General features: G+C 25.7%; 1 protein-coding gene across 1 annotated transcript; it reads right to left on the reverse strand.

Annotated features, from left to right (window-relative positions):
• Positions 1-437: 437 nt before the first annotated feature.
• LOC111026240 lies at positions 438-16,064 on the reverse strand. The gene is made up of 18 exons (XM_022304279.1): positions 16,007-16,064; positions 15,763-15,926; positions 14,686-14,867; positions 14,361-14,607; positions 13,439-13,567; positions 11,440-11,675; positions 10,042-10,327; positions 6,079-7,465; positions 5,848-5,999; positions 5,592-5,787; positions 4,329-4,533; positions 3,684-3,920; positions 3,185-3,283; positions 2,985-3,118; positions 2,879-2,927; positions 2,382-2,464; positions 1,152-1,288; positions 438-720 (listed from the first exon to the last, which is right to left on the reverse strand). The coding sequence occupies exons 1-18, from the start codon at positions 16,062-16,064 to the stop codon at positions 568-570; spliced, it is 4,134 nt and encodes a 1,377-aa protein (XP_022159971.1). The 3' UTR covers positions 438-567.
• Positions 16,065-17,180: the final 1,116 nt, after the last annotated feature.

Below are 17,180 nucleotides of genomic sequence, written 5' to 3' on the forward strand. Positions count from 1 at the left end.
AATGATGACTCAAATCAGTTGGAGACAAAAAAATGTCGAGTTAGAGAAAATTTTTTTTATTTTTATGTACATGTTTAAATACAGAGCCTCCTGAGTTATAAAAATTTAACATAACAAATTTGAGCTATCGAGGTTCCACCGCATATATAATATATATATATATTTTTTTTTTTTGACATATTGTCAATGATAAAATATTTAATGAAAATAAACAGTCAGAATTTAAACACCACTATAAAATATTATATTTCAACAGTAAATAAAATAGTTCACAAAAAATAAATAGATCACAAAAAATATTAAACTAATATAATACTTTAATAAAAACACACATTTTTCAAGTAATTATATATTTAGTTAGGATTTTAGTGTGATATATGAACAAATATCTTATTCAGAGTAATTTTTGTTATATAAATTAAATAAATTCTGTTACATATACATATATGTATAATAAAATATAAATGTTTCACATTAGACAATTTTTCTAGGTGTAAATTTAAGGAAACAAATTAATAAATTAACTTAATGAATAAAATACAAAATAACAGTACTTATTAATCTGTATTACCTGTAACTATTGCTGTTTCCAGGTTCATTTTCAATATTATTATTTGATCGATCTCGTCTTCTTGAAAGAACATCAGTTAATGAGAAAGTTTCTGGTTCAAAAACAGGTGGATATTCTAAAGATTCGGTATCACTGACTTGATCCAAAGGCTATTCATTTTTTTAAACAAAATATTAATATTCAGTTTAATTATATTTATATACAGTGACAGTGCTATATACTAAGTGTATTTTTTAAGTTCGTAAAGCCAAATATTTCAAAAATTAATTGTAAATAAATTTTTTTTTTTCTATAATATTTATTTGATATGTTTTTTTCTTATATTTTGAAACTTTTTGGTAATTTTTAGTTTTTTTGTTCAGGTTTAGTGTTTTGTTAAACCAATTGACTAAAACTAAGACAAAAACAATAAAAACTAAAATTTTTAATTGAATTTCTTTTAAATGTTTATTTTATGGAGTGTTATAACTTGTTAATAGATAAATATATTATCAATTATGCAGACGTTTTACATTTACAATTAAATAAAAAAAAACATGATTATTTAGTAATAATGATACAATTTAAATAAAATACTAACGTATCGATTGGAATACAATTGATGTTCATGTGACTCAGATAATTGAGGCATATATGGACCATCACGAGGATGGGAAAATGTTTTAGAATTTCTATTTCCATTAAAGTCACTAGATTGAGTTGAACTCTCAGTTAACCCTGAAAGATAATACAATAATATTCATTAATAGCTATACTTTTATATATATGTATATTTCTAATTTAATAACTATAATATACACAATATTACCAACATATTTTATTGTAAAAAAATCACTATAAGCACGAATAAATAAATAAATAACAGAAAATAAAATAAATTATTCCTTATTCACCTCCCCGTCTACTTAAAAACAAAATGTTATAAGTATTGTACATTATACTTTAATATACTATGTTATAATTGGAGCATGGGTCTTTATGCACTAAAAAGAGTCAAAATATGCCATATAATATGTAAGTTAAAATTGTGAAAATATGCAACAAATATGTTAGAAAAAAAAAATGTAATCGTATAATATCATAAAAGAATTATAATTTAATATTATTAAAATGAATAATCACTTAGTGCCTACAGAATTTATTTTTTAATTTTATGCTTGACAAAATATTAATGTATATATATTTTTTAAATTTTTACTTCAATATGCAATACATTTTTAATATTGTCAAAATATGCAGAAATATACAATAAGCATTAAATATTCAATAATATGCTAAAAAAATGCTATCAAACAATTAGAATTGGTGAGGGTACTGACAAAAAATCCCAAAAATGTAAAAAGGAAAAATATGCAATTGCATACAAATCCGAGATCTAGTTATAATATATTATTTAAAATGGTTAAATTTAAAGTTTAATTCTATTCAGGTAGTAACTTTATTATATCATTTAGTATTTTACTAGAAGTTAATTTATGTTTCATTATATAGAATAGTTTAAAAAAATAATATTTTTATTTATGTAGACTTGTGTACACTTACACATAATAATATATTTTTTATTTTTGAATGAATAGTTGCATTGCTAGAAAAGTGTATATATGATTTTAATTGTGTGACATAAAATACAGAAGTAAATATGAAGGTTATTATAATAAATTAATATTAACTATAGTTTTTTTTTATTCAAAAATAAATTTTAAGTATTAATAGTAAAAATAATTTTGTCATAAGTTAAAATATATTAACAATGGTTACTGGTACATTTTTTATCAACAATATAATGTTGTTTTACAAACAGTTAACTTACAAGGTGGTAATACACTTAGGTGTTCAACACTAGTCAATGCAGTGATTGGTTGCCTTGATCGAGGTTCACTTTCTGCAGCAATTCTAAAAAGCAAGTATAAAGGCAGTACTGTAATAGTATAATCTATAGGTAAATACTAATAAATTACAATTTTCTATTAATTGCTAAAAAAAAAACAATCACAAGTATACATAATGTATACTGTATAAAGGATACAAGATTTTCAAGGAAGAAATTGGAGTGTATCGATACCTATAGAGTCAATTTTGAACGTTTCAGAAGTTATACGTGCAATATACAAGCGATGCGTACCGATCCGTATCAGAATCAGATTTTGATATGAGTCGGAACGTAACTATTCCCTATTGATATGTATCGAATTTTTCTTCTTAAAAATCTTGATACTGTATTATAAAGGAATATGGAATATAAAAATAATCTGTATCTAAAATAATATGTAGGTAATGTATATTTATTGATATCTATGAGGGACAAACCTGAAACTAGCTTGATCCAAAAGTTGTTGATTTTGATCTTCTCTAATTCCTGTTAAATAATTAGTTAAACTGGGTCAATACTTAAAATAATAATTATGATTATAACCTGGAGGTGGAGGTGGAGCTGTGTATTGAGGTACACGCATTCCCATATGTAGGTGTTGTATACGTCTTTCATCTTGACGGGACTGTATAAATGATTCTAATGTTATTTCAGAGCTGTTTGTAGGATCTGTTTGTCTAAAAAATAAGAAATTTGGATTTATTATAGAAATAATTGTTTTTAAAATAGTTAAACTATAGTACCTTTGGTTAGTATCAGGTTTTGCTATCGATGCTAATCTGTAATCAACCATATCTGATGGCCGATTATGGTTAATTTGAGGTATAGGATATACATCAGAGCTAAAATAAAATAATTTCTTTAATTTGTTCATGCAAAGAGGACACTAATACACCAATTTATTTTATTTTTTTATGATAAGAACAATTTTTCAATATGTAAAATTAAATAGGCAATGATAATAAATCGTAGAAAACCAAATAAAAAATACTTTGATCTCATGGTTATATGATTTTGATAACTCATTATTATTACTTCAAACTTTATATACAATTTTATATTTGGACAATTAAAATGATTGCTTATGGAGTAAAAAATATAGTATTGTATTTAGCCTAAATTATTTTACTTATTGGCTATTGCTAAATTATATGTGTGGTATCTATAAAAGAAAACAATAGGACATATACTATCTTTTTGAAGAAAAAGATAAATATTCTTTTAATTCAGTAATAAATTTACTTTTGATTATAAGAATTAGGGAGTACAGATGTATCTGATGCACATTTAGGAACTGTTGGTGGTACTCTTCGATAACTACGATATTGAGATGTTGGAACTGGTTCATTTGAATCCCGCCCAATCATACCCATTCCTAAAAATTTCCAATGTTTTCTGTCCAAACTGCTACCTTTTGCTTGATCTTCTTTTGCCAGATTCTTTTTTTGTTGTTTTTTTAATGAATGAAAACTTTTATCCCTAAAGAAAAATGTAATTAATATTTTGGTTTACTTATGCACAACATTAAATATTTATATTTAATTAGTTTCAAATTTTATTTTTTAGTTTATAGATCACAACAACATTTTTCTGTATTCTCTAATATGATGTCTCAGTTTTAAGAAAATATTTAACTTGAAAAACTAAAAGGTTAGATTTAAATAATAGAAGCAGCTATATTATATTGACAAATGTGGTTAATGAAAAAAAAATTTAAGTTTAAATAGCTTAAAGATGACAATTTGGAAGATACTGAAAAACTGATTTGGAGTATTTCATTTTAAAATATAAATTAAAACTAAACATTTTTTTCAAAAATATAATTTTCATCAAAAAAGCAACATTCAAGTTATAAGAAGTTACAAAATATTTAATAATAACTCTTACGTTTTGTTTTTATTAGAACCTGTGTTATGATTTGAATGTGATCCCATGTGACTTGAAAGAAATGTAGAAATATTCTTAAAAGCTGAACTTGTAAAAGAAGAATCATGTGAAGTTCCTGGTTTTGATGAAAATGAATCTACCAGTTCATGGTTTTCATTTAGGTTTTCATCTTCTTCGCCATCAGTTTCACTAACAGCCACAATATCTAACAGTTATAGACAATTAAATGTTATTTATGTTATCAAAATTCTTTTTGATGTGCAATGTTAAATGACAAAGACAGCAGTTACATTCTACATATTCCTACAAAAAAAATATAAAGAACTATACATTTATTAAAAATTATATTTTCATAGAAATTTTCTTTGAGTTATTAAAGCAAGGGCAAGTATTTTTTTCTCATCTATAGTCTTAACAAACTGACCTTAATATTTAAATTTATAAAACAGTATCTAATCAAGTTAAGGAACATACTTGGCTGGGCCAAGCTTTTGTCAGGTGGCAGTCAGGGAACACAAGTTTATCATTCACATCGAGTCAACCCCCTAAACATTTACCGTGTAATATTAGCCATGCCTATTCACACAAGTTATCTGACAAGTATGGTTCTTAATTTGAATAGAGTATAGAATAGTTTTTTTTTTTTGATTTTTTTCAAGGAACCATTAATAATTATTAAAATATTCATCCAATTAATAAAATAGACACTTATCATATTTAAAATTATTTTGAAAATTAATTATCTACAACAAATAATATTCAAATATATAAAACAATTAATTTATGACTTAAAATGTTTTTTTTAATTTAAAAATGTTATCATTGATTAGATATGTTGATATTTATATAATGATAAATTTAGATATAATTATCAGAGAAAAATACTGATAAAAATAGCTTCTCCCAACAATTTTCAATACTGCAACATATTATTAATAACTGATTGGCTAAATCAATATTTTTAATTTGAACAGAACAATACAAAAATATTTATATTTTATTAAATTTATTTTAAGTAGATAAAATAATTAAATAAACAGTCTTTACAACAACAATAGTTTATAGAGATCAAATAAATCAGAAAAATTGTCGATAGATAAAACAATCTTTAGTTAGATTTACCAATTGTATTTTAGATAGAGTGTGGGAACTAAGGTGTGTCACTATGTAATACTATTTTGTTTTTACATTTTTTTAGAAAATATGCAATCAACTAATTGTTTAAAATTAATAACACCATTTAAAGAATCTTATTAGATTTACTTGAGTTATGTCCATCAGCAATAGTAGCAGTTGAAAACCAATCCAACCACATAGATAAATCATCTGGTGTTTCAGCTGCAAAATAGAACATGGTTCCCATATGGTATACTTTAAAGGCATTAGTTCTTGACTTTACTTCATCAGCAACAGATACCGTGAAACCAGATAATATGATCATAAGTCGGGCTTTAGATGACTAAAAAACATAATATAGTTAATATTATAAATAAAGAGTATATTAATATATTTATAATACTTCTTTATTATTAAAGCCATAAAAAGTAGTTCCTTTAATAATGAACCATCCTTTAATCCATTGCATTCTAGGAGATATTTTTTTAGATCTTTGATAAAGCCATCCTTGATATTCACACATGCCTAATTCTTTAGCACTTATATTTCGGCGTTCTAAAAAAAAGAAAGAATGTAGAAAGAATGTAGTAATTATTTTCTATAATTATTATGATGTATAGACAATAAAAATTACTAGCTATTAACGGATTTCGTTGAAATAATTGTTTTTGGCCTTTGTTTTCTTTTTTGCCAATAGTTTTAGCACCAAGCATAGCTCTGTAGCTGGTTCTTTTAGGCAGTTCAGTAGGCTTGGATGGTCTAGGAGGAGGTATTGGTGGCTGAAATTTTTTTGTTTCAGTTTTTTGCCTGGGAAATGTAGCAGGAGTATTTAATACAGCTTGATGTAGTTTGATGGCAGTTCGTTCAGATGGTAAAGATATATTATCTTTGGTATCCACCCGAAATATATTATCATCACTACCACTAAGGTCAGTTAATGACAGTGGTGGGCAGGCATCAGACAAATCAGAAAATGAGTTTTTTTCAAAATCTGATGGATCTTGATGTTTATTGTTTAAACAAGATTTATTTTTAGTATGATTCATGGAATATTTGGAACAATCTATTGATCCTGGAACTCTACCTTGAGATAAATGTGTTGTAATGTTATCGTAATCTAAGAAATTTCCATTTTGATTTTCTAAATAACTTGTTGCGGTACTTTCTAGAAGTTCTTCTTGTTTTGAATCAAATGAAAATCGACTGCCAAATTCTGAAACTCTATTACTCAACTGTTCTATATTTTTACTATTTTCAGATTCAAATCCAATATTATCAATTACATCAGTATCTTTTATTTTTGAAAAATCTATATCTTCAATCCTAGGTGGTGGAGGTTTTGGAAAATATAAAATTGGTTTTACTGATTTGTTTGGACAACTAATTCCAACTATTTCTGTCATAGTTGCAGAAGAAACATTGTCATCAGTTCTTGGAGGGGGAGGCTTAGGGAAAACCAGGACAGGTTTATCGGGTCTTTTAAATTTATCTTCATTAAAAACACAGTTATTAGTTACTTCATTGGTGTCATAATTTTTTACATCTTCAATCGACATTCTCAAATCAGAATCAAAATATTCAAAATCATTAGGCAGATTACTATCTTCTGCAGAAAAGTCATAAGATGGAGTACTATAACTTTTATCTAGTTTACCACGAACTTTAGTAAATAATGGGTTATCAATTGGTGTAGAAACTTTAGAAACAGAAGGCTTTGGCATTATTTTAGGTTTTTTGTTAATAATGTGTTCTGGACTGTTATTAATTTTCAATTGATTTATTCGTTCTTTTACGGAAATTAAATTACTGCTGTTTAAAACATCATCTTTAATGGATGTGTCAATGAGTTTCTTATCAGAAAACTTCAGGCTTTCAATTTTCTCTTCATTCGGTGGTAATGATGTCCAATGAACTTTTGTTGGTTTGGAACGTTTGCTAAGTTGCATCTCACTATTAGATTTTTCACTATTATTTTTATTGTTATTATGAGCTTCATTAACTTGTTTCAATTCGTTCCAAAACTGAAAATAAAATTTAATAAAATTAATATTTAAAGTAAGGATTTTCTTATTAGCATAAAAGAAGAGTCTTTTTAAATAGGGAAAAATTCAATCCATGCAATAAAATGGTGGAATACGATTGAGAACTATTTTTCCAATCAACTCATTTTTAATTATGTATTGAGTGTAAATTTAAAATTAAATGTTATTTAATATATACCATTTAATAGTTATACTGCTTTTTCAATTAAAAGTTTGTAGTTAAAAGTACATCATTATAATTAGAAACCCAAAAATAATACCAATAAGGCAACAATACACAATTTGTCAAAATAATCGATTAATATTATTTATTTTTTTTTTTTATTTTAATCTAAAACAAATAGAGCCATGAAATGCACTCAATCGTATATATACACCTTAATAAAAATGTGTATAGAATTTCCATTTGATTAAAAGTTGACAGTATTTTGTTAAGGGTCTTCCTGGCTATTAATTGAAATTGTGATTGCATAGGTACGCACAACTTAAGTATATATAACCAATATTGCTAATACTATATGTCTATAATCTATACCTATTATTAAACAAGTATTTAGAAAATAAATGAGAATTACATAAAACTTGTAAGATGTAAGTATTGAGTAAAAACAATTTTTGACAAATAACTTACAAACATTGTTTGTACATGCATGTAACATGTAACATTTGTCACAAACAACTAAGTTATAATATCTTTAATTATTAAACCTGTATACCACTTTATTTTGTTAGAAAATTATTTATATAGAGAGATACCTAGTAAAAAAATACTTAGTTATAACTTTTTACAAAATTTTAAAATTAAATGCAAATTAAAATTTAAAAAAAACAACTTTTTACAAAATTAATTACCAACTTAAATTATTTTTAATTAATAATCAAATTTAAATGTTTAAAATAAATACATAGTTTCAATTTATTCAATACCTATTTATTTTATGGAAGACCCTTAAAAACATTCTACTGAAACTCACACACACACACACAACTCACACTAAGAAGAATATTACCCTACAAATAGTCAAATAATGTTCATAATTTAAATTTGATAATAATAATACATAAGATATAGGAAATTAAAAAACAGAATATTAAATAATAAAATAGAAAAAACAAATGTTAACCCAAAGTGTTCAATACATTAACTAAGCTCAATTTATTAAATTAATAAAATTATTTATTTAATTATTTAATCATAAAAGTTCTTTATGATTTAAGTTTAAGTATATTATATAGGTGTATGTAAAAACATTAAGAGGACGTCACACCTGCATGTGTTGTCTCTGTCTTCTATGCGTACAACAAGCAAAAACTGTTTTGCGCAGGATAGAACCAATCAGGCTGTAGCCCAAGCTAAATAGCCCAATTTTCATACTATAAAGTGGAGAACATTAACATTTAAAGTGTGGAAATTAGGTTGCTAATCTGAGTGGTTTTATCTCACACAAAACAACTTTTGCTATGTCATACGTGTGAAAGACGGAGACAACACATGCGGGTGCGACATTCTCTTAATGTTTTATGTTATTAAGGCTTCATATATATATACATTTGTATTTTGGCAGAGTAAGAGTTTTTTGACACAAACGTAACAAAGAAATGTGCTTCAAACAAAAATTTAAGATTTTTTACATAATTCTATTAATTTTTTATAAAGGTATAATTTTAATAATTATAAATTATAATATATATTATACATAGAGTATAATTTAAATTAAAAATGATAATTTTGATAATTTACAATAATCTACAACCTAGTATTTATAAAAATATAATGTAGTTAGTTCAAGTTTCATAAAAATGTATAGGACATCTTATAATAAATTGTATCATACTCTGCCAAAGACCAAAATACTTTAAATATTATAAATAATTTAATAAACTGATTCTTAGTCAATATTAGGCGATTTGAAAAAAAAATTAAACATATTTTTCAATATGGTAGATCATTAAGAATTTTTTTATAAAATAAACATATAAGTAATATAACCAATATAGAAAGATGAAGAAGGCTGTTGTTACCTGTAAGCATTTACTTATTCATATATCACTTGTTACTCGTTCTTAAATATACATTAATAATCCAATACTTTAGATTAATGTATTAGGCCTGTTTGAATGTTCACCAGAATAATTAACTCACATTGAACTTTGGAGAAAAACTTTGACATTAATATAAGAAGTAAATAACTTAATAAATATATATTATATATTTTTGTTTCTATTTAAAAAAGTATTTTAAAAACTTAATAAATAAAATTGTTATATTTATATAAATATTAGAATAAAAATGTTAGAATGAATTGAGCTGGCATGACAAATTGATTAACCTTTCATATAGGTTTATTTAGGCACGTCTAGTGTTACCTGTTCAAAAAAATAACAAACTATAAAGCGCATTTAATACGCACATAATATGTGGTGTTGAGGAAGTCAGTTTTAAAATTGTTTGAAATTTTATAATTATCAAATATGATTATTTATCAGGTAACGTTTATTATTGTTGTAGCTATTTTTTTCAATGCTTAAAATTATGTTCTACAACAAATAGGTACCTGATCAAAATTGAATGGTGCATGTTTTCCAATAGGACTGGCTCCACTTATTGTTGCCCTTCTTTGAACAGGGATATGTGGCTTCGGAAGATATAATCTAACGGAAGTTGGTGAGGAGCAATTGGCACTCTCAAGTTCACTTTCATCACCACTACTACTATTACTGTGGGAAAAAATTTCAGGAGAAATTGATCGCCCACCTATATGAATAATTGGTGGAGGACTCAACAAATGATCACTTAGGAGTTGACTTTCTTGAATCTTTGGTACCTTCTTTTTTTCTTGTCTAAAAATGTATTAATTATTAGACAAAACCAATCAAAAACAGATATATTTCAAACATTCAATTATGCAATTTTAATTAGTTACAAATAAGAAAACTTTCATGTGTTAAATTAAAATTTTCATTAAAAACCATAATTTCCACTTTTTAACTTGATTACTGATGTTGCCCAAATATTTTATGATAAGTTTCTTTAAAATATTTATTAAATTTGGTTAGTACTAAAAGTATATTAAAGCAACACCAATTAAGAGGACACTGTGTGCACATTTGTTGTCTCCGTCTTACAAGTGCGTAACATGGCAAATTTTAGGCTCAGCAGATCACATTTTAAAATAAGAGTGCACTGACTTCTTATAAAATTTAAAGGTAAGATCAAGGGAATCTCATAGGCTTTTTTTATTGTATACAAATTTTAATGCGAGTTATGAGTATTTTAAAATTGTAAATTGTGTGTACATCTTAAAATACTCATAACTCACTTTAAAATTAAAATGTAATACAAATTCATTGAGATACCTAAGATGATAATCTTACCTTTAAATTTTTTAAGAAGTCAATTCACTCTGACTTTTAAACTAATGGAGCTAAGGTGATCTGCTGAGAGAAAAAATATGCTATGCTACACAATTGTAAGACAGAAACAACACATGTCTGTGTAACATCCTCTTAATAATAAATATGAAATAAAATAATTAGTCAAATTAAGAAAGGGATAACTAACAAAAGAAAAAAGTTGTACTAGACCTTGCAAAAATTGTTTTATATTAAAATTTATAGAAAAATGTATAGTAAAAAAAATGGTGTTGCAAAAGAATAGCATTAAATAGAATGTTGGATTGAATGTTTCCAGTTCGAAAAAACACCAAGTACACATCAATTTGAAATGTTCACAATTTTTAATTAGTAATTACCAACTGCAGTAAATAAATGAGCCAAATCATTAAGAAAATGTTATAATAATTGTGACTACAGTCAAAAGATGACAGCATAAAAATGTTTTTCCTGATATATTTACAGAATATTTTGAACACAATGGTATACAAAAATTCAAAATTTAATTTTACAGAGGGCAGTTTTAAAATTAATAAAGTTGATAAATATTGTGAACTTACTTATTTACAGGAAAACTGAAATTAGGAATTGTCAATAAATCACTTGGCCTTGGTGGAGTAAGTTGATCAAAGTATCTTTGTGGATAATTAAATAGTTTTTTGCTTGGCAGACGATATGGTTTCATATAAATTTGTCCAAACACTTTACTGTGTCGTGGCCGTTTCTTAAGTGTCAAAAAAATATCAGTTGATGCTTCTTCTAACAAAGCCATTACTTGTCTAGCTTGCCAACCAACCTGCAATTTAGAAACAGTTTTCTATATTAAAAGCTTATAACATTTAATTCCAAATGGTTAATTATTAATAGTAAAATAAAAAGTTAAAAAAAATTATTTTTATTCATATTGTACAATTAACATAAATTATTTATAATTATAAACATATTATAAATTTAAAACTAAGTATTGTTATTAATAAAAAATAACATAAATTAAGTTAAAATTTGAATAAAAATCATCTTAGGTGTGTGATGTACCTATTGTATATTTGTATCATTATTATATATTTTATTATCAAATACATCAAATAACACAAAATAAGAAAAAAATTTTAAAATAAACATTTCTAAATGAATTACTTTATTCAGTTAATAATCAATTTATAAAAAATTAGTAATTAATAATACTAAATATAGCATATATATATTAATTCAATCTAATTAAATACTTATTGTATACCTAATAATATTTGAATTACATAACCTTATAATATAATATTATAATATTAAATTAGTATAAGTAAACAATTTTATATATTTAATTTAATCAATATTAATTACGTCTAGGGGTAAAAACTCCCCTTGTTAACAGGCCCCTCCTTTTATTTTGAATTGCTCTTCTCAATTTTTTTAGGGTCTCACAATACCTTGCTGTGTTGACAGTCTCCCCCTGAAGTAAATATTCAATCAATATGATGCCTTTGTAGTCCCAAAAAACTGATGCCATGATTTGTTTAGCTGAAATGGTGGTTTTGAACTTTTTGGTTGAGGTTGAAGTGTAGTGATGCCACAGTTCGGGCTGTCTCTTGGTTTCAGGCATAAAGTGTGCAACCAAAGTTTCATCTCCAGTAACAATAGTGTTGAGAAAATAATCATCATCTAGATCATAGTGTTCTAAAAACTAACGGATGACAGCACAGATTTTGCACTTGGCGGCAGACTCGATTGACATGTCTCACAAGAAAAATTCCTGTGACCAGTTTTCAAAATTCTGAATTCGTTCTGCTATTGTTTTAAATGTTAGGAGTAAAGGCAGTGTAATTAACATAGTAAAAAAATATTCCTTACGGCTGTGAAAGCCTCAGTACTTTTACTTTCTGGATGTTCCTCGTGTAATTCCTACCGAATCAAAAGTAAATTATTTAGGCTTTTCACAAGCGCCTGACCTCCTTACATATACAAAAAATAAGCTGCTTTGTCGTCTTATCCTATCAAAATTACCAACTACCAGCAAATTCACAATTTATGAAGCTATAATGACTCGTCTGGGCATATGAAATCCAAGTACAAACTCTCAAGTTTTTAAATTTTCCAGGAATTTTAGTCCAATAATTTTTGTTCCATGATAAAAAACAAAAAATTTCACAAAGATCTCAAAATTTAAACACTAAGTTAGAAAGCAAAAATCACAATAGGCCTCTCACTTCACCAAAGAAAATTCACTAATCAAATGTCTTTCCTCTTGCACCATAACCAAAAAATCCTGACAGCTTAAAATATGCTAGCCTATAACCACCTACTCTTATCCTGCCCACCCATCTGTCATTTCTATAATTGTGATACCTAATTACTTCATCAAATTAATTATTGTAAGAAAACTTGTATACATTTTAATTATGCTTTAGAAAAAAAAACCAATATTATTGAAAAAGAATTGTTAAATTTTATATTAAATAAAATAATGTGCCTTTAAATATTATAATATTATTTTTTATTGGAAAAAAAATTTTTAATATGACTAAGAATCAAACAAACTTATTATATTCATTATTGATTACTTACCACAGTTTGATAATTGACTTGTACAATCTCATCACCAGCCTCAATTTTACCACATTGATGTGCCACACTATTACATTTCACTTCTCCAACTTGATGAACTCCGTGAAATGATGGTACAATATAAAATCCCTGAAAATATTTTATTTATATAATCATTAACATTGTACAATAAAATACACTGTGATATATCCAAAAGAGTGTTTTTATCATTAAGTACTAATAAAAGGTTTACTAGATATAATAAACAAATTAGATACTAAGACTACTAGTAGGGTTAGTATGCATCAGTGACATATTAAAAGAAGATCTACGAGAATTAATCATTCTTTTATATAAGGAACATTTGGTAATGCAGAAGATAGTATTTAATAATACTGATCAAAGAAAACAAACAGTAATATCACCCTACTTCAACACTGGTGCTACATTTATTTTTAATTTTAATTTTATCTCCAAACAAACACTACTTAACAATTTTAAATGAAAACTATTGATGATGAAGTAAGCCTCTTTTATATGCCCTTTCACAAGCAACACCAAAACCATCCCAACAATCTTATAAAGAAACTCTTCATCTTTAACACTACTAGGGAATCCTCAATGCAGGTTAAAAAGAAAGTTGTTTCATGACTTACTACAAACATAACCCATATCCCTAAAATGTAATTTCAAAATTAAAATTAAATAATAATAATACCCTCGAGACAAGTGTTCCTGATGGGTGATTTTTTAATCAACCCTTTATGTCAATTGCCATCCTTAGCATATAAGCTTGTTGTGCGTCTTATATTCTTATTTATAGATTGTTTATTCCAAATAAAAAAATAAAAGTTTTAATTTAGTATTTACCATTTAAAAAGAAAAAGACTTGCTCAAAACCTAAAAAATAATAATAATAATTTTGTTTTATTTTATATATTACCAAAGATTCTCCTGATCTTTTTTTAAGTGTAGCAACATCCAAAGAAGCCGGTTGTAAAATTAGAGAATCTTGGCTTTCTTGAATAACATGATCAGCATGTTGAGCTAATTGTTTGGCAATCTCAAAAATATTTTCAACAGGATTCTCAGCAAAACGATCACGCTGACCACTAGTTACAATTTCAAGAGCCAACTTAAGTAAGTTGTTTTTCATACTTATATAATGTGGCTGGCCACAAAATGGAGGTCTAGAAATTAAAATAATGTTTTAACTTTATTCAATATAATAAAAATAATAATAATTATGAATACACATTAAATCAAACCTGTTTAACCAATTAACTAATGGTTTTAGAGCAGCTACTGTGTTGGCAACATCCGTAAGAATTTTAGTTGGAACTTGAGTGGAATTTAAATAATTTTGTTTTATGTCTTTGTATAAGCTATGAGCGCTGCAAGATAATCTTAATGCTAGCAATTGTACATTCTCTTTGTCCAGTTCATAATGCTAAAATACATTAAAATAAATAATAAACTAAAGATCAAAATTGTATAGAACTATTTATGTACTTATACTTTGTAGGGGACTGGGGACATAGATGGTCAAGAAGTCTGAAGCTAGTATTACTTTAGTATTTACAATGTATTTTTATAATTATTTTTATTTTCAACCAAATTTTCAATTTTCTGAAAGTCTAAAGAATTTTAATGATATCTTATTAAGTATAGTATAATAAGTTTATTATAATTAATTTATTATCACTTTAATATTCATTTACAACCAATATACAACATTTATATACTATTTAAATTACCAATTTCTAGTCCTAGAAAAAATGTACTTACATTTCTCCTCATCGAAATATATCATCATAAGAAGTAAGTAGTCGTATTAGTAATAAACTTAGTGATACTTCTATTCAGTAGTTAACTATCAAACTTCATACTAATACACATTACATGAAGGTATTTTTAATGTAGGTATATTTTTCTACTAGACAGTTTTTGGAAACAGTGTATAAATAATATTTTTTTTAAACTCACTTTGTTCCTTAAATATTTTTAATATTTTGAACATAATTATTTGTTATTTTTACTAGCCTCTCCCCACCCAAAATTATATTCTGGATACACTCCCATAAAGAATTATGATATTTAAATAGAATAGAAATAAATCAATTAACTGATATCTAATACCAATTTTAATATATTATATTAGTTCTAAATCATCCTTATAAGTTCGATTATAATGATACATTTGAAGAACTAAAGTTATTTAATGGTGGTATCAGCTTAAAATGTACCGATAAAAATATATAGGTAGGGATTTACAAAAACAGTATGAAAAATAATCTGGTTAGCAGTTTGAACTATGCAATTTTAGTATATCTGTTTAAACTTACAAAATTTCTTAGTAGATCTACTGCTTCTAATATTAACTCTTGATGTCCAATTTTTTGCACGCCAATTTTATCTAAGTCATTAGGTTGCATATCTAATAACTTTTGTCCATTTACATCTGTATCAATGAAGTACTTGATATATGGTATAATAACACTATCTAAACCTATTAAGTAACATATTAAAACATTTGTATATTTGTGTTGATTATGTATTTAAGTAATTAGGTATATGAATTTAATTTACCTTTAAGCCAATCGGCTACTTGGTCAGATTTCCAATCAGCGACATTCACATAAGCCATTATTCACAATTTTAAATTAGTTCATTAATTATGGTCGATATTTCTAAATGAAATAAAATAAATGTTATTTACTTAGTTTTAGTTTAAATAATAAATGTAACACGTACATAAATTGTCCTTTTTAAAATGAAATTGTTAAGCAATTAATACATATTACTTATTAAAGTAATTGACAATATTTAATTGATGTCTGGTGACCATTGAGTAATTGACCATAAATAAATTAAATAATAACAATTCACAAGAAACAAACTAACAAATAAAGTTTTATTAGTTTTATGACGTATTCTTCCAATCTCACTTATCATGGTTTCAAGCAAGGACAAATGCCGAGGGCCTTATCTGATTGGTTTAGATTCGTTCCATATCAACCAAACATTGACAACAACAACAACAATTTTTACCAAATTTGGCAACATCCTTGACCCTAACTAGTAAATGTTAAGAAAGACAAACAAGTAATAAAAACTAAAATACTGGTCTACGGACTACGAGAAATAATGATCTCAAAAGTCAAAAATATTGAATAAATATTAATTTAGTTATTAGTGACTATACATTTGGAATCAAAAATGTATCGATATGCCGTCTTTGATAATATGATATACTAACTATTTTTTTAAATATTAATCGATTTTGTTGAACATGAATTTGACGTTGTACTACTAATTGTACTATAGTGTACCTAGTAGATAACATTAATAACTTATGTTTTACAGTTGTTGCCTTACTATTTAAGAGCTTAGAATCAATGGTATGTCCAGTAGGTATGGGTCTAATAATCCCGGACTTATTCAGTGTTTTGAACCTTAAGTCCTTAAAGACTTGCATGGTCATAAATATTATTTTATAATATGTCATAATTACATTTTTAGAAAAATGTTTATTTGATTACTGCACTTGTCACCACCAGATAAGATATGTCAGTAAACGATAGATTTTAATAGTCCACTACCAATTTATGTAGGTATTACTGTTGATTTACAAGTGAGACATGACATCGTGAGTGACAGACAAGTTTGTTTCTAATCACGAGCTTTTTTTTATGCAATTTTTTTTATTTACTTATAGCAATATATGACAAATAAATAAAATTTTTCCAATTTTGGGATACAT

The sequence above is a fragment of the Myzus persicae genome, unplaced genomic scaffold, assembly GCF_001856785.1.
Source record: "Myzus persicae strain clone G006 unplaced genomic scaffold, MPER_G0061.0, whole genome shotgun sequence".
Classification (NCBI taxonomy): Eukaryota; Metazoa; Arthropoda; class Insecta; order Hemiptera; family Aphididae; genus Myzus; species Myzus persicae.

What these genes read in the sequence shown, in the direction of transcription:
- LOC111026240 (XM_022304279.1), bottom strand. Translation starts at nt 16,064, where the DNA reads ATGGCTTATGTGAATGTCGCTGATTGGAAATCTGACCAAGTAGCCGAT. An exon ending in AAGTCAATTATCAAACTGTG is followed by an intron (nt 11,676 to 13,438) that starts GTAAGTAATCAA and finishes TCTAAATTGCAG; the next exon opens with GTTGGTTGGCAAGCTAGACA. An exon ending in TTGGATCAAGCTAGTTTCAG is followed by an intron (nt 2,465 to 2,878) that starts GTTTGTCCCTCA and finishes CTTGCTTTTTAG; the next exon opens with AATTGCTGCAGAAAGTGAAC.